Raw genomic sequence first — 22,494 nt, forward strand, 5'->3', positions numbered from 1 at the left:
GTGGAGTGTAATTCTTTTTTTGTGGTTTTGTTTTTAGGCTTCTTTATGGGAACATATGAAGGGTTGCTCTGTGTTTAAAGCATGTAGAATCTAAGCATGTCCAACTTCTGTTTGCGCCATGTGCTTTCATCCAGAAATAGTTGCATGTAATTTTCCACAGTAAGAAATATGTCTGCTCCTCTGAGGCAATGAAAACGATTTTTATTGTTTGTCATGCACTTGTTAATACTTTGCAATGTTCACACAAATAGGAAATCAAACCTACGGTTGAATATTAATTGAATCCCCATTGCCTAAAGAACCAGCTTTAGTCATCAAAGAAACATTATCCATTTTAGAAGATCAGCTTTTATCACTATGAATTCATTGCATATCTCATCTGATCCACCATATCATGATCCCATCCCTGTTCAGCTGCATATGAAACAGCTGGGTTTCTCTTGATTACATTTTCCTGTCCAAACTAAAAATATTTATGTAAGCTTGTGTCTTTGACGTGAATCTGTTCACAATTAATTACAGACATGAAAATAAGAGTGGAGATATTATTTTATTTTTCTCATTTCATTCTCTAAAGCTAAAACCTCATAATGACACTTTTTGACTCTTTGTCACTCTCCAAGTGAAGGTGTGTGCTTGGCTAAATGAAGCCAATGTCAGGTTGAGTTTCTGCTTTGCCTTGTGTAAAGTTTATAGTCTATCCTGTTGCTAGGAGGACAAATAATTAACAATTTGGCTTTAACAAACATGCATGCATAAACTCAGACAATGTTATATGCTTTGTGTTGCATAATGTCATATTTGGCATGCAGATTTTTGTTTGAAAGATGTGGAAGGGATAAATTGAGTCTTGTCTCATGATCCTCCCATATTGTCAGAGATATTTTTGCACATTGTTTCAGGCCTGAGTGCATATTCATGGCTATGAAAATGTGTGCATGACAGGATATAATGATGTTATAACTTATCACCAATCAATGATAGTGTTTCCCCCCTTCTGAATTACCACTTCAATACTTATTTTATTGATATTAAACTGTATAGTGTGACATCCCATATTTGGTTTATGCTGATGCCGCTTCAGAACAAAACGTGGAATCATAAGTTCAAAATTGTCCAAAACATCCACAACCAACTCTGATAATAACTTCAATATAAACACATTTCCACCATGTAAATAAACGTAACAGGGGTAATTAAAACCACAAAATTCTCCAAATAAAAAGTAAGAAATGACCAAGGATGAACTCATGGTGAGTGCATGGTTCGGCGGGACATATGGTTGAGGTAAGCATAGCCACCAGTTAGCATAGTCACCACCCTAGGAGGAAAAAATAATCAATCTTAAATCAAAGAGTGTACAGTATGAGAAATGGATGTACTCTCACTGAGGTCACCATGTGGTATTTGACAAGTCATTGGAAAGCTCAATATCGGGGGCTTCAGCCGTAGCCATCTTGGCATTGGCCACACTGCTAATTTTGCAGCTTATCCAAAAATGGGCAAAGAGGTGGATCAATGTTGGAACTGAGGGAGGCCTAAGGGAAACAGCAGAACAGACAGCTAGCACCTAGCTTCCTGTGAGGCACCCGCCTGTCACTCAAAGCAGCCACGCTCTTAATGATGTACACCATTAAGATATCATTTAAAAGGGTTAGTTTATAAACCCCTGCTGTTGTCATGAAATACACCACATAGACCAAAATTTACTTAAGGCTAAACTTAATCAATTTGTTTTATTTGCCTTAACCCGCTTGTGTGGTTTTTGTTTCCTAAACCTAACCACAATGTTATAGAACTGTTTCTAAAACACACAGCTTTATGTTACCAAACTTACATTTACTGTATAGATTACAATTATACACTCCACCATTACTATTTTTATTAAATGTGTCACATAATCATCTTTCATTTGTGATTTATATTTAGTTTGAATTATTATTATTGCTGGCGGGGTTTGGTTAAAAAAATGTAAAGAAATGCAAAGTCAAATCAGAACTGTACCAAAGAGATGTTATGTTAAGGAATAAAAACAGTTTTTCAATGTTACCACCTGCACTTTAATTGTTCTTTTCTCTACACAGTTATACCACATCTCTTATTATCGTAGAGCTTTTCAGCCTCTGATGACACTTCAACTGACACTTCAAGCTCAATTAATCAATTATACTTCGTCTATTCAGCTTAAATATATTTGTACAACTTAAAGGTTTGGATCATTCAGATCTTTACTAATGTGCAGACAACTACTTGCTATGTAAAGATATTGTGTGGTAATTTCTGGATGAGGAGAAATGAAATCTGTCCCCCTGTGATTTGTTCAGTCGGTCAGAGCATGTGAGTCCCTCAGTGTGGCTGATGGTTGCCGCTCTGCACTGTGCCCTTACGGTGGTTACTGTTGAGCTTGTTGTTGTGAAGCCCCTCAGGTGAATAATGCTAGCTCTTTAGCACTGATGCCTTTGTTTGCCCCCTGAGCTTCTGTAGAGAACCTTCCAACTTTATTTCGATCTTTACCTCCTTTGAGCACTTTTAATTTCCACAGATACTTCGAATGTACACATAAATATCCATCAGTAATTTTTTGTCTGCCACTACAACTTTACCTAAGTTTTAACTCCAAAACTTCTGCAGTATTTGAACTTTTGGTTTTGAATATTGTGCCTTCTGTGGTTCCCTTTGCTCTATTTTAACATGTGTGTACATGGCTGTGTCACCATTGGCAATGATGCTGTAACTATCTCTTTGTGCTATAACTAACTATATGTCAGCAAGTGTCAAAGTTGTATCTGTTTCTCTGACAGACATTAATACATCTCCATAAATAACTGTCAACCCTTCACCGCCCCACTAACTAATGGTGTCCCCCAGGGTTCAGTTCTCGATCCCCCTACTCTTCTTCCTAAACAACCTTACCCTCGGTGGAATCCTTCGCCTACCATCTAGTCTACTCCCATATGTCTTTTGGATATTATATCATGGATGCAAACACTTCCGTCAACTTCTACAAATCCGAAACACTGATCCTCGGCCCACATTCCCTAACCCACTCTGTTGAGTCCTTCTCACCAACACCCCCCCCCCCCCCCTTCTATCCAGGTCTGCAGCCTTGGTATCATTCTCAACCCAACCCTCTTGCCTCTACCTAATGCAGACCACGACTAAAACATAACCTGCCTCAAACCATTTCTATCTTATTGGCTACAGAAACACTTATCCATGCCCTCATCACTTCTAAACTCAACTTCTGCAACTCTGTGGAACCCCAAACAAATAAAATACGTCCAGAACCCCACTACCCATCTGCTCAGCTCTTCCTCCTGTTCAACTTCTCCCCCCACCTCATCACTGTTTTGACTATTTGGACAGTTTGTTTGTTTTTTTATTTCCTTGCATATTGTGTTTTTAGGGCGGGCATTGGCTAAGTCTGAAGGGACTTGGCTTGGTAATCAAAGGATCGCCGGTTCAAGTCGCGATCGGACCAAGATCATACGGAGTGTTGACTGATATCTGGAAAGATAAAAGTTCACCTCCTGGGTACTGCCGAGGTTGCCCTTTAGGAAGGCACCAAACCCCTAACCGGGCCGCCTCAGTTTGCTCTGAGATCTCTCCGTGAAATAGAAAATGCATGTGGATGCATTCAGACCTAGACAACTGAGTGAACACCTGAAGGTTCTTCTTCTTCATTTTTCATTTATGAATGTTTATATTAAATTAATTTTTGTAAAGTTTCTTTGAGTATTTGTATTGCTATATATTTGATGAGTATACTGTGTATGTATGACACTACTTGTGAAATAAAACTAAATTTGTAGAATGTACTTCAAATGTAATTAATTCCTTTAATTTTCTTTGTTTTAGTGCCATCTTTTTAAACTAATAGTGTTTTCATTTTTTTGTCTATATCTTTCCCCTCTGGGGGACGAATAAAGGTATTCTTATTCTGATATACATATATATATGTATATCAGAATTCTAAACATCCAAACAAAAAAACATTACATATATATATATATATATATATATATGTAATGTTTTTTATATTTATGTAATGGTTTTTGTTTAGATGTTTAACGTTTGTCCTAAAACGTAGACACTAGCTCCAGCAGTGCAGGTAGATATAAAAAGCTGCTCTGTGGCGGCTGCAGGGAGGAAGAGATGGAGAGAGGAGTGTTTGTAGACAAAGAACCAATGGAAAAGGGAGGTGGGGGAGTGTGTATGTGTTTGCACTTTGAGTGAATGCGTGCGTGAGTGAGAGAGAGAAAAGAGAAAGAGAGAGAGAGTGAGAGAGAGTAGGGGCCGCCCTTTCTACAGCGGACCTGTCACACATAATATTTAGCATGAAGTAACCCCCCCCCCACACACACACACACACACCCTCCTCCTCCTCCCTATACACTGTGTGGGGATCAAGCCTCACTTCTCCACAGCCTTCAGGTCTGACAGCACACAGGGAAGAAGAGAAGAAGAAGGAAAGTGTCCAAACTTACTCTCTGTTCCTCTGACTGTTTCTGAGCCTGACCGACGCACCGGGAAACTTTTTGTCCATGTCACCAGCAACCCTGAGGCCAGGACAACCATCAGCCTGCAGCCAAACCCAAAGTCTTTTCCACGGATTAATTTAACCAAACCGGGATTTGATGTAAGTGTAAATTAACCGCGTTTTGTTTTCTCCTCATGTTCTGTGTGTGTGTGTGTGTGTGTGTGTGTGTGTGTGTGTGCGCGCGCGCGTGTGTTCACGATCCAGCCAGCTCATTTTATTGTGTGCGTAAAAGTTTACTAAAGCTGCCCGATATAAAGCAGGGGCTTTATCAACGCTACAATCTGCGGCTTTCGGAAGAGAAGAGACAGGTCAGGCAGAGAAACATGTATCTCATTCTATTGCTTCCTCCTTCATACAAAATGCTACAAATTACAAAACAAATATTTGTTTAACTTTAGTTAATTGTAATAGCTGAAACACTCTCTGCGGAAAGGCCCGTGTCATTTTAGGCCCGCAGAACGCTTAGCTTTTATTTTAACCTTTGTACATTAGTGCTGTTTGTATCAGTTTTATAAGTTCCCCTGTGTGAGGGGATCGTAGAGAGCATTTACGAAGTAACAGCCTGTGGAGTCATGAATCATCCTCTCCAGAGCATGTTATGTTCCTCCAAAATCCGAAGACTCCAAAGTGGCAGTCGTTGTGAAAATATCTAAATATTTGGGAGGTCAAAAATATCTGGGGATGTTGAGGAAATTGATAGGTGGCAGGTGGCTGCCGGGGCAACAGGAGACCGTGGACAGAAAAACAAAGCCCCCCCCCCCCCCCACACACACACACACACACACACACACACACACACACACACACACACACACACACACACAAGTGAGCACCCGCCACAAACGAACTTATAATAACAAACACTCATAATATATTTTCATGCACATTCAAAACAACATGACACGATCATTTTAACTTCTCAATATTTAAGAATGTTGTTTTATGGACAATTAATTCGTAAATAATAATAATAATAATAATAATAATAATATATCACTTTGATAAACACAATTATATAACAATCAAAGAAAATAACAAGTTAAATTAAATGAAGGTCAGTTTAACTCTCATGCTTAATTTCAAATTAAAAATATTTCGGTCAATATTAATTTTAAAAATACTTTCTTTTGTCCCGCGGCCTGCTGTTGTGCAGATGCGGATACATTGTGAAACAGCCTGTATATATATATATATATATATATATATATATATATATTGTCATTGAATCAAATAAATTAAATAAAGTTAAATAAATGAAAGTGTAGTGAGAAATGATATTCAACATCAGGACGATCAAAGGCCTAATGCAGTAAATTAAAAGGCTACGGTTCGTTTTGCTCACATATTTCATTTCGTTATTTTATGCCCGTACTTATAAATGTCATTTTTTATTTCTAAAAAACAAATCAAAATTTAGATTAATGGATGAAGACACCCTAGTTTGATTTCCTCCTGCAGGCTTTAGGTTGCAGCCTCAGCTCTTTTGCATGTGTTCCCGGGTCATCCCATGTAAATAACATTTGTTTAATGGAACATCGTTTGTCCTCAGACTCAACGTACATTTGCAGCGCTTGTACAGGGCCGGGCCGCGGGCCGCGGGCTGCAGAGAGGCAACCCTGCAGCACAGTCTTTGATCAGATTAATACGTTTTATTTAAAATATATATCTATCAATTTAGTTTGTCAGGAACAACCTCATTGTTCTTAACAAGTGGGAACCCGCATTAGACCGTAACTTCATGATCTAGTGAAATTACATATTCACAAAGGGTTTCCAATAGTTTAAAAAGCGTTAAGAAAAAAAAGCTAAAATAAATACCAAAATTCACAGCAATGAAAATGTGTTCAAATGAAAGCGGTAGTCAGGATATTCAAATTATTTAAATCTAAATTGTTTAATTTAAGGGAAAAACGGAAACTTGCTTGACTCGCATTTTCAAAGTATTATCGCCATATAACTTCGTAATGCATCCTTAATAAAATGATCAATGACTGCGTCATATTTTTTTGCCTATGGACTCACTTCGTTAATATAACTATTTTAATATAGGCTAAATTAGATACCTTGTTATATAGCAGAGTGAAATAAAATGATATTTTTTGGGGTGTACAGGAAAAAATGTGTGTGTGTGTGTGTGTGTGTGTGTGTGTGTGTGTGTGTGTGTGTGTGTGTGTGTGTGTGTGTGTGTGTGTGTGTGTGTGTGTGTGTGTGTGTGTTAGTCCTGCTCGGCCTCTCTCTCTCAATCATATGCAAATGGCTGTTATAGGAGGGCAGAAATTAACATCTACAAACATTGGACTGAAATTCCATCTGCCGTCTCTTCGAGGAGGCCCTTAATAAGTTCTCAGACAGCAAAGTGACACACATCTTAATCAACTCTTAATCCCGGGAATTAATTCACCACGCGTTTATGAATAATTCCCGCGCTAATGTCTGCAGTCCGTGGAAATGCAAGCAGTCTGCCGCGCGCACCGCCAGATGGACTCGGCCATCTCCCGAAAATGAGAGGATTTTTACTTCCATTATTATTATTTTTTTATTATTATCAGCAGATATATTTTAATGAGATCGCTGTCACCAGCTTATGCAAAACGCTTGCGCTTATGCAAACTGGAGACTCTCATCTTGCTGCTGATCATCTGAGAACAGGAGGCCTCAGCAGAGTTCACAGAGTGATTTAAGAGCATGTCAGGTGGAAGCACCAGTGCTCCAGGAAATAGACTGGGCCTTCTGATGTCCAAAATAAAGATTGAGATTCAAAGCTCTTATATTGCACAGCAGCTAGTGTAGTTATGGCAATACAATCTTAAATCCCAGGCTCCTTCAACAATGCAACATACATATAGATAAGACATCAAACAATATAAATAGTGCAAAAAGAATGGACAATGTGACCAATGTGCAAGTACATTTGTAAGACCTAAACATGTGAAATATACATGATGAGCTATAAACAGAATGTAAAAATAAATACTGTACAGGAAAAAAATACAGTTTATTGTAATAATAAATACATATGTGGAGAGGAGGGTAAAAGCTTCAGTTTTATTTTGGATTGTCATTAAATTCACTCAGGAGTCACTTCAGTGTGAGCCTCAGAACTCCAGCACTGTCAGCCCCTCTGCTTGTTAGCTCAGTGATAGCTTGTTGGCCATATTGAGATCAGGGAGGGGGGCTCTTGATTTTGAAATATAATCATGTGGCGCCCCTGGTGCACGTGTAGGTGGTTGGAAAGAGGGGGGGGGGGGGTAATGACACCTTGCTCTGGACAAAATGACTGGCTTGCATCACCTGCACCCCTCCTCTCTGCCAAACCTCTGAGCATCATACTGTCATCAGGCCGTGTGTCCATCCATCACATTGCACATTTAGCCCTGGGACTGGATCACATTTATTATTCTGAACAAAATACTGGACCTCACTCATACTGGACCCAGGCCCTGCACTCACAAGGGGACAGCTGCTGCCCTTCAGGCGGGGCCTAACTGAACTGGCAGCCCTGGGCCCTGTGTGCGGAGACTCAGAATTTAAATCCAGAAGAAAATGCTCAGCACACATCTACAGCAGAGGTAATGCTGCTTCAAAAACAAAGACATGCTCTACTTGGGTCTTTTTAAAAAGTGAAATATGCCCTCTGTGACTTTGCTGTGTGCTGTGCTCTCAACAAAGGGAAAGCTCTGATTTAGCTTCTTCCACGGGATATAAAACAGTTTGGCCTTTATTGAAATAAGCGTTAGGGATCCTCCAGCTCAGGTGATAGCATGATGATTGGATTTGTTTGCCAGATCAGTGATTTGCCTGCATCTCATTAGATGTTGGCAGGTGTCGAAACACTGCTTACAGCTCCATCAGATCAGGCTCGCCGAAATGTCACATCTCACATTTGATGTAGACAAATCGACCAGGCAAAACGATCTGAAAAACCAACATATGGACTTTAATTGAAATACTGACATACTATTTGATTGTTAACCTTTTGAAATCCCATAACAGATGAATCATTTTCTGTTGAGTCATTTAACTAAACACAGAAAAATAAACAATATTTGCTTGGTCATGAACAGGAGTAAGACTAATCCTTGTGACCCACAGAGCGATGAGAGGCGCATTAATCCAGATCCTCACAGAGGTAATCTCTCTGCTGGGAGACTGACCTCACCCTCAGTCTTGCTCCTGTTTTCCCAGCAACGCTGTGGCCCCCGGCCCTTCGCAGAAAACCCATTTTCCTGTCTCGTAATCTTATGTGAAATGCTCCCATCATTCTCACGGATTCTAAACAAAAACAGATGCAGGTTTTTCTTTAAAGTCTCTGGAAAATGTTGCTTGTGTGAAGTGAAAAATATGAAAAGTGCATGGGGTGGCATTTTTAAAGGTTGATGTGTGCATGTCGAAGCAAGACGGCAGATGTGTTTGATGGATGTTAGCTCACCTATCAGATGTCACAGATATTCAGTGGTAATAAGGTGCTAAACCTTTAATCAGAATATGCAGGTTGGCTTTGTGGAGCATTATGTAGCTTGTCAGAGTGACTGATGCTATGTTAAGTGTGGGTTAGGAAGAGTATAAGAGGGAGAACAGTGATGACATGTGTGCCAGATTCAAATCATTGTATAGCTGTGTGGGAATGACAAATCAACTTATATCTGATGAGTTACTCACTCATCATTATGGATGATACACTGAGAAAACAAAGACACATTCGCTATAATTACATGTATTGTGTCAACAGATCCCACAAAACTTTATTAGGTTAGTTGAAAACAATAATATTAAGTTTAAATAAACAATATTAGGGTGAACCTAATGTTTTTGCTTTCAACTAACCTAATACAGTTGTGTGAAATTTGTTGACATAATACATTTGATAAAAGTCAATGTTTCAGTTTTTTCAGTGTTAATTTTAAACAATTAGTGCAATTTGCTTTTTGTCTGAATTTCTTCAAGATTTTTTAGACAATGACTATTTAATGATTATGTTATAAAATGTGTCTGTGTTGGGTTTTATGATCCATGTGTCTTAGTGTTCATTCCGAGGTCATGTCCTAATGTGTTGGGGAATATGGCCTTTTATAATCTACAGTTCTTCATCATAACAGATCAGGGGTTTGAAGAGTAGTTATGATACCTTGTTGGTTAGTATTTATCAGTGATACGGTGTCCCTGACACGTTGTTCAGCTTGCCCACGCTAACATCTGGTTGATATAAAGGACTGATGTTCAGAGAGCGCAGGGGAAATTATGTCATTTCAACTATTTCAACCGGTGACAGTGAGTCTGGTTCAAGAGTTCAACCCAGTTTTACAATGTGCTGTTGGCTGTGGTTGTGGTTGGGGGGGTTATGTTTGACACCATGCCATGCTCTGTACTCCGCCTCCCCCCAACGAGGTTTCGGATTTAACCCGAGCAGAAGTCACATGTGACTGGCACACAAAGGGCTGGCATGGTGGCAAACAGATCGCAGGGAAACACGGGGGGTGGAGGGGGGCACACGCCTTCCCTAGAATAGCTATAATACATTGCTTCTATGGCTTGTAACCTCAGTGGTGAACACTGGGACAGCAAGATGTTAAAGGGTTTGACTCCGACTGGATCTGAAGACCCTCCTCTGACCCTGTTCACTTCAGGACTCACAGCAGTGTCCTGGGAGGGAGGGAGAATACATCAGGAGTGTAAACAGCAGTGGTGGAAAAAGTAATCAGATTATTTTGAGTAAAAGTACCAATACCACACTAAAAATATTCAGTTTCAAGTTAAACTACTGCATCTGGAATGATAATTAAGTAAAAGTATGTAAGTATGTTTAGGTACATGTACGTACTAATTGCAGAAAAAACATTTTAATATTTTTAATATCTTAGAAAAAGCAGAAAATCTTGACATATAAGGAGCTGGAACTGTCAAATATTTTTGAAAAAAAACAACAAATAATCATATTTTAAAATATTGAAGGTTTTGTCTGTCAAAATCTGAAGGTATAAAGTAACTACTGTATATACATCTTTAAAATGAATTTAGTGGAGTAAATAGTAAAACATTTTCTTCCAAAATGTAGTAGAGGAGAAGTACAAAGCATGAAATGAAAATGCTCGGGTAAAGTACAAGTACCTCAAATTTGTACTCAAGTACAGTACTTGAGTAAATGTACTTACTTTCCACTTCTGGTAAACAGTAACACACTGAGTGAATGTGGGCTCTGCCTGCTTCATATCCTTTATTTACAATATAAATACTTGTTTGCTGCTTCTCATAGAGATTTCACATTTAGTCTTTTCTGTGACTTTTCCTGACTCTTGTATTTTTCCAGCTGAATAACTTGTCAGATCACAGGGATAATAATTTAACGACATGAGGAGAATGGAGTCAAACTGTTTATGCCACTTTTCTGATCAAACACGTGTGTAGTGTTAGACAAATATGATGTTTAGTTGTTACTTCATATATATCCATAAACCCTGTCCACATATTGAAGCTGTTAACTGCTCTGGGATGAAGCAAACGGCCAGTTATTTCTGGGTAACAGGTCCACTTCGGCGGCTAGAATCTAGCTTGGAAATGTCATCGTGTATTTTACAGCAACAACTCTGCTGCTCTCACCATGCAGCCCAGAATAGAGAAAGATCATGGGCTCTGTTATAGCTGCTGATGTCAGCCTCAGATACAGGATCAGGATTACAACCACAAGCAGGGTGAACGGAAAGATCAAAGGGAAAAATAGAAACACACACACACACACACACACACACACACACACACACACACACACACACACACACACACACACACACACACACACACACACACACCTGATTTAAATGAACTGATGTTTCCCTATTAAGGAGTCCATAAGAATACTGCAGTGGTTTTTTGGGGAGGTGTTTCCCAACCAAAAGACACAGAAGGCACATGATGGAACTGAGAATGTAATGAATAAGGTTTTATTGTGTTTAATATATTTATTGAGAGATGCTTGTGCTCCACATTGGAAGACTAAGTTTTCTGAATACTTCAGTACGACAGTGTACACATATTCAGTTAGTAATCTAAGTACTGCATTCAAATCTGTACTTAACTAAAAGTAACAAAGTATTGGCATCAAAATAATCTTTAAGTATCAAAAGTACTCATTATGCAGAAAAGCAACAATATTTGTTACGATCTTCTTCACATGATTGGTGCATTCCTGTGTTGATCACCTCAATGTTGTACTTTGTGATGGCAGGGTTTATTTAACGACTTTACACTACTGGGTGGCTTAGTCTTTAATAATGTATGATAATATATGTGTTGGATTATATTTAGCATTAACCTAAATCTGCAGAGTAACTTATATGTTAATAAATGTATGGGACTAAAAAGTATAAAGTAGTATACATTGAACATTCAATTAAATATTTTAGTCATTGAATAAGTGTACTTAGTAACATTACACTGCTTGTTATAATAATAATAATGTACAATACATTTTGTATTTTTCTATAGCTCAAAAACCAGAGGGTTGCAGAAATGATTAATAAAACCGTCTTTCTGTTAGGCTGCACAGGTTCTAACTCAATGAGAACCATCCCTTTAACTCTCCTGTAATGCTAAGATTTTTTTTTAAAAAGGTCACGTGTCCATGAAGCTGAGTGAAAGTATTCACTCAGGTTTGAACCCTGGAGGTGTTCCTGCATCATCGACCGGCTCCCTGCACGGACGCTGACAATGCGCAACACATCAACGGTGTTGTGATGGAAAGCGATCCGTGTTATTTGCAGCGTTCCTCTAAAATACCCAATCAGGGTAACACCGAATCCTCCATTCAGCCTAAATGAATATTGTGTGACTTTTCGGCGAAAAAAGCGAAATGATTACAACTGAAATATTAAAGGAGACACAACAAACACGATGCTGGACTAGACTGCGCAACTGGATATTTAATTGACATCATAATATAAGTATGTCAATACAAGTATTTTTTAAATTAAATGTGCTTATTTATGACAGAAAAAACAATGGCCCGAAATCGGATTCACATTTTTGGATTTAGAGTTAGTGAAGGATGATGTATGTTGATCATAAAAGGCTGGCACTCACCTTTCTGTGTGTGTGTGTGTGTGTGTGTGTGTGTGTGTGTGTGTGTGTGTGTGTGTGTGTGTGTGTGTGTGTGTGTGTGTGTGTGTGTGTGTGTGTGTGTGTGTGTGTGTGTTTGTGTTCAGAGCCTGCTGATGGATTTTAACCTGCTGACGGACAGTGAGGCCCGCAGCCCGGCACTCTCACTCTCTGACTCCGGGACCCCGCAGCACGAGCCGGGATGTAAGGGCCAGGACACCAGCGGTGAGTAGAATCTGTGCACAGTGTATAATAATAATAATAATAATAATAATAATAATAATAATAATATAATAATAATAATAATAATAATAATAATAACTTCATTATTTATGCAATTAATCGGGTGACTGCGTATTTCCGCGGAATAGCGTAAATTATAGATGCAGATTGTGCGAAGACAAACAGCTGAGATGATGTCCTGTCCTCAGTGTCTCTGATGCTTCAGGAAGAGGACATCCGTTCCTGCAATCCACCGATTACTACTCATTTTAGCTCGAGCACAGTTTAATCAGAGCCAATTGACAAAGAGAAGATGTGTTATAAACTATGCAGTGTTTAGCTTGTAAAAGGCTTTGAGAGGAGTTCGATCTAATTGGACATCAGACACTGCCGTACTAATGTAAGCCTCTTCCGTGTGAGTGTGTCAGACAGCAGCCTCTGACGAGCTGTACTTACTCCTCTGACTGAAAACTCAAATAAATATCTAAACAGCTAAAAGCGTTTTCTCCTGAGAGCAGAAGACGCTGCGCAGGGACTGGATTTGATTCAGCACCATTAAAATATATGTTAACCATCTGATTTCCTCCTCTGTGCACTGACCAAACTGAAATGTAGACTTTAATTTAATGTATTATGTCAACAAACTGTATTAGGTTATAGTTGAAAGCAATAATATTAAGTTGAACCTATTTTGTTTATTCCAACCTGATATTATTGCTTTCAACTAACCTAACACAGTTATGTGAAATCTGTTGACATAATAATTTAATTAAATTCAACTTTTAAGTATTTTCAGTGTATTTAATCATCTACAAAGCAAATTAATAACGTATCCTTAACTCTTATATCAGGACAAATAAGGACTAAAAACCACAAAATTCACTTTGGAGATAACTGTATAAATGAAACTGGTAATGCCATTAAAGGTCAGATCGAAGGAATGATATAATGCTGAGTGTTGATTGGTCAAGAGGGTTAGGATAAGACTAACACTAGTTTCTCTCCCGTTGCATAAACATACTGTTTTAGCTGGCCCCATGATGCTATATGAACACGTGTTAAACAGGACTAATATTCACCCGGACGTATGTTTCTCTCTATATAGCTTTAACACTTAAACCCTCCCATCCAGCTCTGCATTTATATCTATCTTTGGTGTGTGTGCGTGTCTGTGTGTGTGTCTGTGTGTTTGTGTTTATGTGTGCGTAACCCAATCTAATTGCTAAACTGTGTGTGGTTAGAAATCCAGCCCTAACAAACTGTCAAACACAAACTATTTTGAAGTGAAATGTGGTGTAAAATGCTTGGTGTGTGTGCAGTCTTATGGAGGTCTTGTGCAGCTCAGTTAGCTCTCAAGAATTCTCTCTGAGTGGATCTGTTTATGGGGCCTGAATGTTAAATGGATCCATGGAAGGGCCCTGGTTGTTTATCTGGGTTCAAAGAGAAGCAGCACAACAGTTTGTCAGTTGCATAAATGCTCAGCTCACTAATGATACAATTCAGTAATGCAGTAATTACTTTTCTGATAAATTCAAGTGAAATGTGTTAAATAAAATTAATTAAGTCTTTATATTCCCGATAAAAGCCTTAAATATTGTTGATTTTTTTCTACAGTTCAATTAACCAAAACAATTTAAATTACATTTAGTTTGCAATCAAAAATGACATTGTGTTTATTTGATACGCTTCTTGCTTTATTGTGAGACTTATGATTAATAATTGTTAGGCTGTACTATATACACAGCTAAAGGCTGACTGGCATTGTGTGTAATTGTTGTTCTGAATTAAGTTGAATGTTTTTGATTTAGAGATCTTTACTTTGGGTTCTTGTCTTTAAATCAGTTCATTGCAGTACAGGTGATTCCAGCAAATAGCCATGTCCTGATGCTTGCAAAATGACTAGTTATTGTATAAAAGTGTTTTCTAAAAGAGAACAAAATTGAAAGCACGATAGTCATGAATGGGTTCTAACTACAAACACATCTCTTACAGTTCGTTGGGTTTTGTTCTCCTTATAACGAACACTAGACTCCCCCTCCAATCAGGGCTGGGTTATAATGAAGAATAAAAGAGTGCACCGCCTCACACAGCGCGCTGACGCCCATGCTTCAGGCTCTGCTTTGTGTCTCACACCCAGGACTGCATGAGCTGACTGAGTCTTTTCATGATGAGTGTCCTCTCTGAAGATAGGTGCAGCTCCTGATAAAACTGACTTTGATTTGACCCTGGAGAGACGGTTTAGCTTTTAAAAGCTCTGACCTGGACCAAATATGTGTGTGATGGTCTGTAATGTCATGGTTTCTGCTTGTAAATTCTGAATTTTGCTGTTTTCCCGACGTTGAAAAGGGATTTAGTTAAAAGCCTCTGGTAGTTGTTTTCCAGATTAAAGCTGTGTCACAGGCTGACCTGGAACAGCTCTGTCATGTCGGCACATTATCAGTCAAATCGTTCCGATTGTTGGTCAGCGTGCCACTCTAAAAAGGGCTGCCCTTTCCGCAGTATTGCGTTTTGGACTTTGGCCTTAAGTGACAGCTTACCCAGTGTCAGTTTACTGCCAGATAACAGCCTGGCCTAGCCCTTATTGGTTTTGCCGGCGGCCCTGTGGAGCCTCTTTTTAAACCCTGCTGATCATTTCGAACTGCTCCGTGAGCTAAGCCCTCGCCAAACAGAGCCCAACTTGCCCCAGTCACAAAAGCCTGATCCGCAGGATTAGCTGGCCAACTAATTTCACTCCTTTCTGTGAGGTCCTCAAATTGTGGGAGTGAGATCTGGCAGGGTGAAGCCCTGGCAGACATAACATGGATGTGTGGTCCTTATAACCACCGTGCTGGGGCCCAAATGCAATCACTCACTGCTGTGCACATCTTTGAACGTAATGCAGTGTCTGGAATTATTCTCTATTGGCAACGTCACACCCATGCTTGTCATTTTCCAGCCTGCGGAGTGGAGGGATGAGGTTGGATCCGACAATAATAAGCAGTCAGTTTCAGCCGACAGAGCTGCAGAGGCACGGAGGAATAACTGCCCAGATACTGCGTGAACGTTTCACCGCAGTTTCTTTGATATGAACTGGGAAATCTGGTGCTGATTATAGGGAAAACGGAAACAATGTTGGTACATTTTCATTTAATTAACTCAGTCTTACTAAAGGCTCAGCAGGTCAGCTGAAAATCAAGGGTCAGTGTATATATAGTTCTCCAGTTATAAAAGGGAACATTCATTATTATAACTCACTGGTTGGCTTGAACTGATTCCTTTTCCATCATTCTGCTTTTAGCAGATCTTTTTAGGGACATTTCCACAACATAGTCAAAGTCCACCAAACTCTATATTCACACAGGTATGCACTTCTACTTCAATGTGATGCCACTTTATGTTGACAGCCTTAATAACCACAGTTACTTTTACATACATAGATCAAAATACATTATAATATTTTGAAAACAGAAACATTGTTGTGCTTTAATTTCAAGTGTAGGATCTGAATACTTCTACACTACTGGTTCTGTAGAATACAACTAACTATTTTGAGATATATATAATGGTTAATTAAAGTGGAACTGTACCGTTTAAAAAATATGTGAGAAAAAAACTAAAACAATCTTTTTTATAACTATAGTTATAATCACAATTGTGGATAACTTGGGGGGGGGGGGGGGGGGCGGTTACCAACAAAAGCTCCAATTTCACAGAACACAGTGAAATCTGTTTTCTTACTTAAAAACAAAATGATCCTGTGATGCATACTAATAAAAAACAAGACATGCATGTGGTCAACAGTAATAACAACTAGCTTAAAAATCATAATAACCCTCTTAGTGTTTCTGATTAGCAACGTTCAGCCAATGACGCCTTTTATTTCCTTGGTATTTGAAATGATTGTGTCTCCTCCATGTTCCCAGTGTCCTTATGAAACCCTTTCTCTCTTATGCAGACACAGAGAAATCCCATCAGAACCAGCTGGATGAGTCCAGCACTGAGGACGGCTCCCTGAAGAAGAAGCAGAGACGGCAGAGGACTCACTTCACCAGCCAGCAGCTGCAGGAGCTGGAGGCCACCTTCCAGAGGAACCGCTACCCCGACATGAGCACCAGAGAGGAGATCGCAGTGTGGACCAACCTCACAGAGGCCCGGGTCAGGGTGAGTACCACACCAGAGAACCAGAGCTCCGGAGAACCACAGTTCTCTGAGTGTCCCAGTACATCTTTTATAAAAAATATGCCAGTATCATTGCCAAAACCATATGGTAGTTCAGGGGTAGGAACCTCCATGTAGCTTCAACCAAAAATAGCATGGCAAGAAATAAAAGCAATTTTTTGAATAGTGGACTCACCCTTTATCTTGGAGTTTGAGGTGATACTGTTACAGTGAAATTATATTGATATTTCGTTAGCTAATGTATGTGCCACGTCCTTCTACGCCTTCTATAGCCTTACGGGGGTTTCTGAACATTTTAGTCCCACGGCCTTGGAAAAGTATCCATAGAAAATCCCCAAAAAGGAAAAGAGTCAAATTCTGAGTGTGGATTCCTTTTCTTTTACTGCAAACAATAATAATAATATTATACATTTTATTTTCCAAGCATTCTTTTAGGTGCACAAAGACACTTTACAGTGATAAAATAGGAAATAAAAAAATCCTATATATTTATAAAAAGTTGAATCGAAATATTAAAACAACTTTTAGCACAACAACACAACATTATTCACACATTAAACGTCTGCAGAGGTGTGTGTCAGTGTTTTGAAGGTGGGGAGGTTAGGGCAGTCCCTGATGTTTTGTGGGAGTGAGTTCAAGAGTGTGGGGGCAGCGATGGAGAAGGCTCTGTCCTCCCAGGTTTGGTGCTTGGTTCGTGTGGGGATAGACAGGAGGGGCTGCTTCTTATATTGTAACGTGTAAAAATAGCAATAGTTATTTTTCTTATTGCTGTTCAAAGATTCAGCAAACACGTTTTTGAATATATAACTTCATTTAAAACTTTATAAGATGTGTTATCAAATACGTTATGCGACTCCAGACAAACCTTATTTGGTGGCAAAGGAGGCAAAATGGCCCTGATAGTAAAGGTTGCGGACCCGTGTACTTGTCCAACCCTCACAGTATTATTATATACATTTTATACGTTTTAAATAATGTAATTTCACTTCAAAAACACATCATGCACTAGATTTGATGTTTCAAGCCAAAGCTTGAGTCCACACACCAAACCTCAGTCGGAGGTGAGCACAGTGGGCTTTGACCACTGTAGCTATATGGAGCAGGAGGTCACATTCTGATGGATGACCATACTGCCCTGGCCTGCCTTATAGTGATGGATCAAATGAATGCTGGCTGGATGAAAGGTCACATAGCACACACTCTGGTTGTTATTTTGAAAGGACGACGGACTACACATGGTCCCGTCCCTGATGGAGTCTATCATCTGTCCCCTACAGGCAGGCAGCTTCATGCATGTGCCCTTTCAGACACACACTGCGGTAGCCGTATGGAACATATTGATACAAGAGGGACCAGTGCTGGATCAGTAGCTATTTAAGCTTGTAGTTTCAAACTGTATAGATAAATGTATTTGTCTTAACTTTACTGGTGTGAAAGTGAGAGCAGCCTATAGTAAACATGCTTAACTTCTAAATATACTTGCCTACCATGGCCAAACTGTGTGTTGTGGACTCCTGAGGGACTCATCACTGCACAAAGCCTTGTTTGTGAGGGGATGTGTGTGTGTGAATGTGTGGATGCATACGTGTGCATTATTTTATCCATATGATGTAATGGGACCACCTGAGAATGCCACACACAGCTGATACACTCCTCATGTTAAAATTCCTTAGTTTGTGACCTTAGATGGATCAGAATATCTTGGTTTAAAAGAAAAGTAATATAAATCATCATCTATCGCATGGGAAATATTATTATAGGAGCACAAGTATTACAATTATCAACCATATTTCTCTCAGGGTGCATGCCACACGGGCGCTAATGGCCTAAACAGTGAGTCCAAGGTTTGCCACATTAATGTCTCGCTCCACTTTCTCTCATTAAATGAATTAAATAAACTCTTATAAAAAAATATATATATATGACTGAGGAATGTTATGTAGCACCAGGTTTATGGGACTGTTTGCTAACAATCTGCCAACGTTTTGCTAGCATGTGAAAGAGGTCATTAAATCAGATGTTTTCAAAAAAAAAAAAAATCTATTACCTACATATATTAAATATTAAGGTCAGCAACAAGTTGTATTTGTTACTTCCACGCTCTTAAACTTGTTGCTTTCTAATAAAGAATTGAAACTTCACTGGCCTTGACATAAAAAGCAAATAGAATTCAATTTGATGCTGAGTGTAATTCTATGCTGACATCATGAGTGCTCATACAGTCATATACATTTCATACTGATGCTTCATTTAAATGAAATCAAATATATATCAGTGCCTTTTTAGAGAGATATTATGATATGATTCTCATGCAGTCCTTTCACAGAAGACGTATAAACGTGTCTGCGGGGGATCTGTTGATAACCTTGACATTCAGCCTCTTCACAGAGCTTCCCAGCATTGGCTCCGGGGCAGTGTATCACCGATTGGGTGGCTTCCTCTGGCGGGGGGCTTTCCCTGCTGTCACTGAGCGGGATGGAAAAGTCAGAGTCATGCACTTTAAACTCATATTAATGATCAACAGCATACTGTTACTATGATAACAAAGCATTGGGTGATACACAGCATGTGCAGTGGGCCAGAGAGTATCAACTCAACAAACACAAAGATTTACGTGGCTAAATCAAACATTTAACAGTAAAAAGTAAATTACGTACAGCAAATGCATATAGATAACCAGGAGACTTCTGTCACACGGATAGACAGATCGAAACACTATAACCCCGTTTGCTGTGTTATTCAGAGCAGAAGTTGCACAACTCCAGAGAAACTTTGTGGGTTTCATTTCTTAAAACCCTCAATTTAGATTTTCCACTAAGCTTTAATCCAATTCATACCCGCCAAATATAGGACTATAAAATGACAAATGTGAAGATTGCCCTTCCCTGACATTTCTTTCATTGGGATCTCACTATTCAAATAAGTCAATGATTAGTTTTAATAAGCCCTGCCTAATATGACTGTTTGACGATACACTTCAACTTACTTTCCGGGATCATTGTGTCTTTCAAAAATTCTGGAGACATATGCACACAATATTACCGAAATAATTTGGGAGGGGGAGGGGGGGGGGGGACTTTATTGACTGGCGGCACATTTTGATAGGCAAAAGGAAGAAGTAATTTACAGATAACTTCTTTAGTAACTCCAGTTCTTCCTGCACAAATACTATTCATCAGTATTGTCGGTGAAGCTCTGAAAACATCTCTTGATTATTGTCGAAAAAAGGTTATACAGACCACCACTTGTTCTGATATTGGTAGTTTTCCAAGATCTGTTAAAGCACATCAGTCGAACCAGGGAAATGTTTTTGAGAAAAAAGTCAAGACATTTTTTGGGGCTTTAAGGGAAGCACCAAGGTTAAAAGAGATAGACAGTACACTAAAACATTTTTTCTCCTTTGCTTTCTTAGGTATGGTTCAAGAACCGCCGTGCTAAGTGGAGAAAGCGGGAGAGGAACCAGCAGGCGGAGTTATGCAAAAACGGCTTTGGTGCCCAGTTCAATGGACTCATGCAGCCCTACGATGACATGTACACGGGCTACTCCTACAACAACTGGGCCACCAAGAGCCTAGCAAGCAGCCCACTCTCTGCCAAGAGCTTCCCATTCTTCAACTCAATGAACGTCAGCCCCCTATCATCCCAGGCCATGTTCTCCTCCCCAAGCTCCATCCCCTCCATGAACATGGCCTCCAGCATGGTGCCCTCAGGAGTGGCCGGGGTTCCCACTACAGGGCTTAATAACCTAGGTAACCTCAACAACCTCAACAGCCCCACAGCACTCAACTCGGTAGCGGTGACTGCGGCCACGTGCCCCTACGCCACCACCGCCAGCCCCTACATGTACAGAGACACCTGCAACTCCAGCCTGGCCAGCCTGCGGCTCAAAGCTAAGCAGCACACCAACTTCGCTTATCCGGCAGTGCAGAACCCCGTGTCCAACCTGAGCCCCTGCCAATACGCTGTGGATCGGCCGGTATGAAGAAGAAGCTCCGGCGACGATCCCTAGCCCAACTGACCAGCTGTTAGTCCACTGTTACTCCACTGCTCATGTCTACACTGCCAGATGTGCTGCAGCCTGGCAGATTGTGTTTGGATGGTACACGGGGAGAATAATCTTCAGAACTGACACAACAAATAGAAATGCCCAGATGGACCACCGCGCTTCAAAGGAATTCTTTCCAGTTATTGGGACTTTGTCACTGAACTGACCCACTGCCTAAAGGATTTCTAAAGATTATATGCATTATCACATTTTTTTTTTGCCTTCTTTTGAACTGCATGATTAGAATAAATGTAGAGTAAATAAAACATGGATGCTTCAACTGGACTGGTGGTCAACAAGTTGACCCAAAAACATCAGCTGCAATCTGTGCGACTGTCGCAGGAAAAGGGACCTGTGGTTGCAGTGCAGGAGAAATGGAGGATGTATATAATGGACCTTTTTGTTTTGTATGTGACAAAAAATATATGAAAACGTACTTTAAAGATGAGAAAAGCATGTTCTTCAAAAGCAAAGGCCCAAGGTTTATGTAGTAGAGCACATCCTTTAGGAACTCTAAACTTTGTTGTGAATTCTTCTCTACATGGGAGGTCACAGGTCAAAGGTCAGCCTGGATGGGCGAGAGGAGGGTCGTCCTGGAAGTGAACACAAGAAAACAAGTTACTCACACATACCAGAACATCAGCAAGATTTTTCAAGTAAAAAACTCTAAGCCATTGAGTATATAGATTTGTGTGGTGTTTTAAGAAGGAAGTCCATGACTGTAAAAATGTATGTAAGAGTGCAGTTGTCATTACAAAAAAACAAGCTTTCTTTCCTGGTGTAGCCTGCTCTGTCTCATTAAAGAACCAATTAAAGCATCACTTTTTATGAACATGGACTTTGACCAGAAGACGTCCGTCATATCTCTGATCTACAGTCAGTGTGGAAAGTAACTGAGTTCATTATGTATTGTACAATTTTAAGATAAGTATTTACATTTTCTGCCACATTATACTTCTCCTCCAATATAATTTGGCAGCAAATAATTGACTTTTTAATCCACTAGATTTATTTAATAAATGTTGTTAATAGTTACTTAACAGTATTGTCAACAAATACATTATTATCTATATATTATTGTAGTTTAAGATGACTCCATTGATGCTTTCACAAACCTATAGCAGAAGGTTAATAAGTTGATATAAGCTCTACTTTTACCAGCCACAAATATTAAAGTAGTGCTATCATTAATGCATTAATAATTATAGTTATAACATTAATTGTAATAACTATTTAATTTATGAATCTGAAATGGACCATTTACTTTTGGTACTTACAGAACAGTAAGTTTTGGATGTTACTACTTTGTGCTTATGCCCGAGTAAGCTTTCAACCTGTAGCAGAGTATTTCTACAATAAGGTATTTCTTAGTAGAACTTTTTACACATCTGTCTATAACCTGTAAAACCATAAACACCACGTTCTCACAGCTGTGAGCGCA

At 39.4% G+C, this 22,494-nt stretch overlaps 1 protein-coding gene across 1 annotated transcript; it reads left to right on the top strand.

Annotated features, from left to right (window-relative positions):
- Nucleotides 1-4,363: 4,363 nt before the first annotated feature.
- On the top strand, nt 4,364-21,871 carry pitx3 (paired-like homeodomain 3). The gene is made up of 4 exons (XM_063875097.1): nt 4,364-4,639; nt 12,736-12,853; nt 16,785-16,990; nt 20,421-21,871. Exons 2-4 carry the CDS (start codon nt 12,745-12,747, stop codon nt 20,988-20,990), a joined length of 885 nt encoding a protein of 294 aa, XP_063731167.1. The 5' UTR covers nt 4,364-4,639; nt 12,736-12,744; the 3' UTR covers nt 20,991-21,871.
- Nucleotides 21,872-22,494: the final 623 nt, after the last annotated feature.

The sequence above is a fragment of the Eleginops maclovinus genome, chromosome 22, assembly GCF_036324505.1.
Source record: "Eleginops maclovinus isolate JMC-PN-2008 ecotype Puerto Natales chromosome 22, JC_Emac_rtc_rv5, whole genome shotgun sequence".
Classification (NCBI taxonomy): domain Eukaryota; kingdom Metazoa; phylum Chordata; class Actinopteri; order Perciformes; family Eleginopidae; genus Eleginops; species Eleginops maclovinus.

Coding starts and splice junctions, on each gene's coding strand:
- pitx3 (XM_063875097.1), top strand. CDS start 12,745: ATGGATTTTAACCTGCTGACGGACAGTGAGGCCCGCAGCCCGGCACTC. Junction 12,854..16,784: donor TAAGGGCCAGGACACCAGCG/GTGAGTAGAATC, acceptor TCTCTTATGCAG/ACACAGAGAAATCCCATCAG. Junction 16,991..20,420: donor TCACAGAGGCCCGGGTCAGG/GTGAGTACCACA, acceptor TTGCTTTCTTAG/GTATGGTTCAAGAACCGCCG.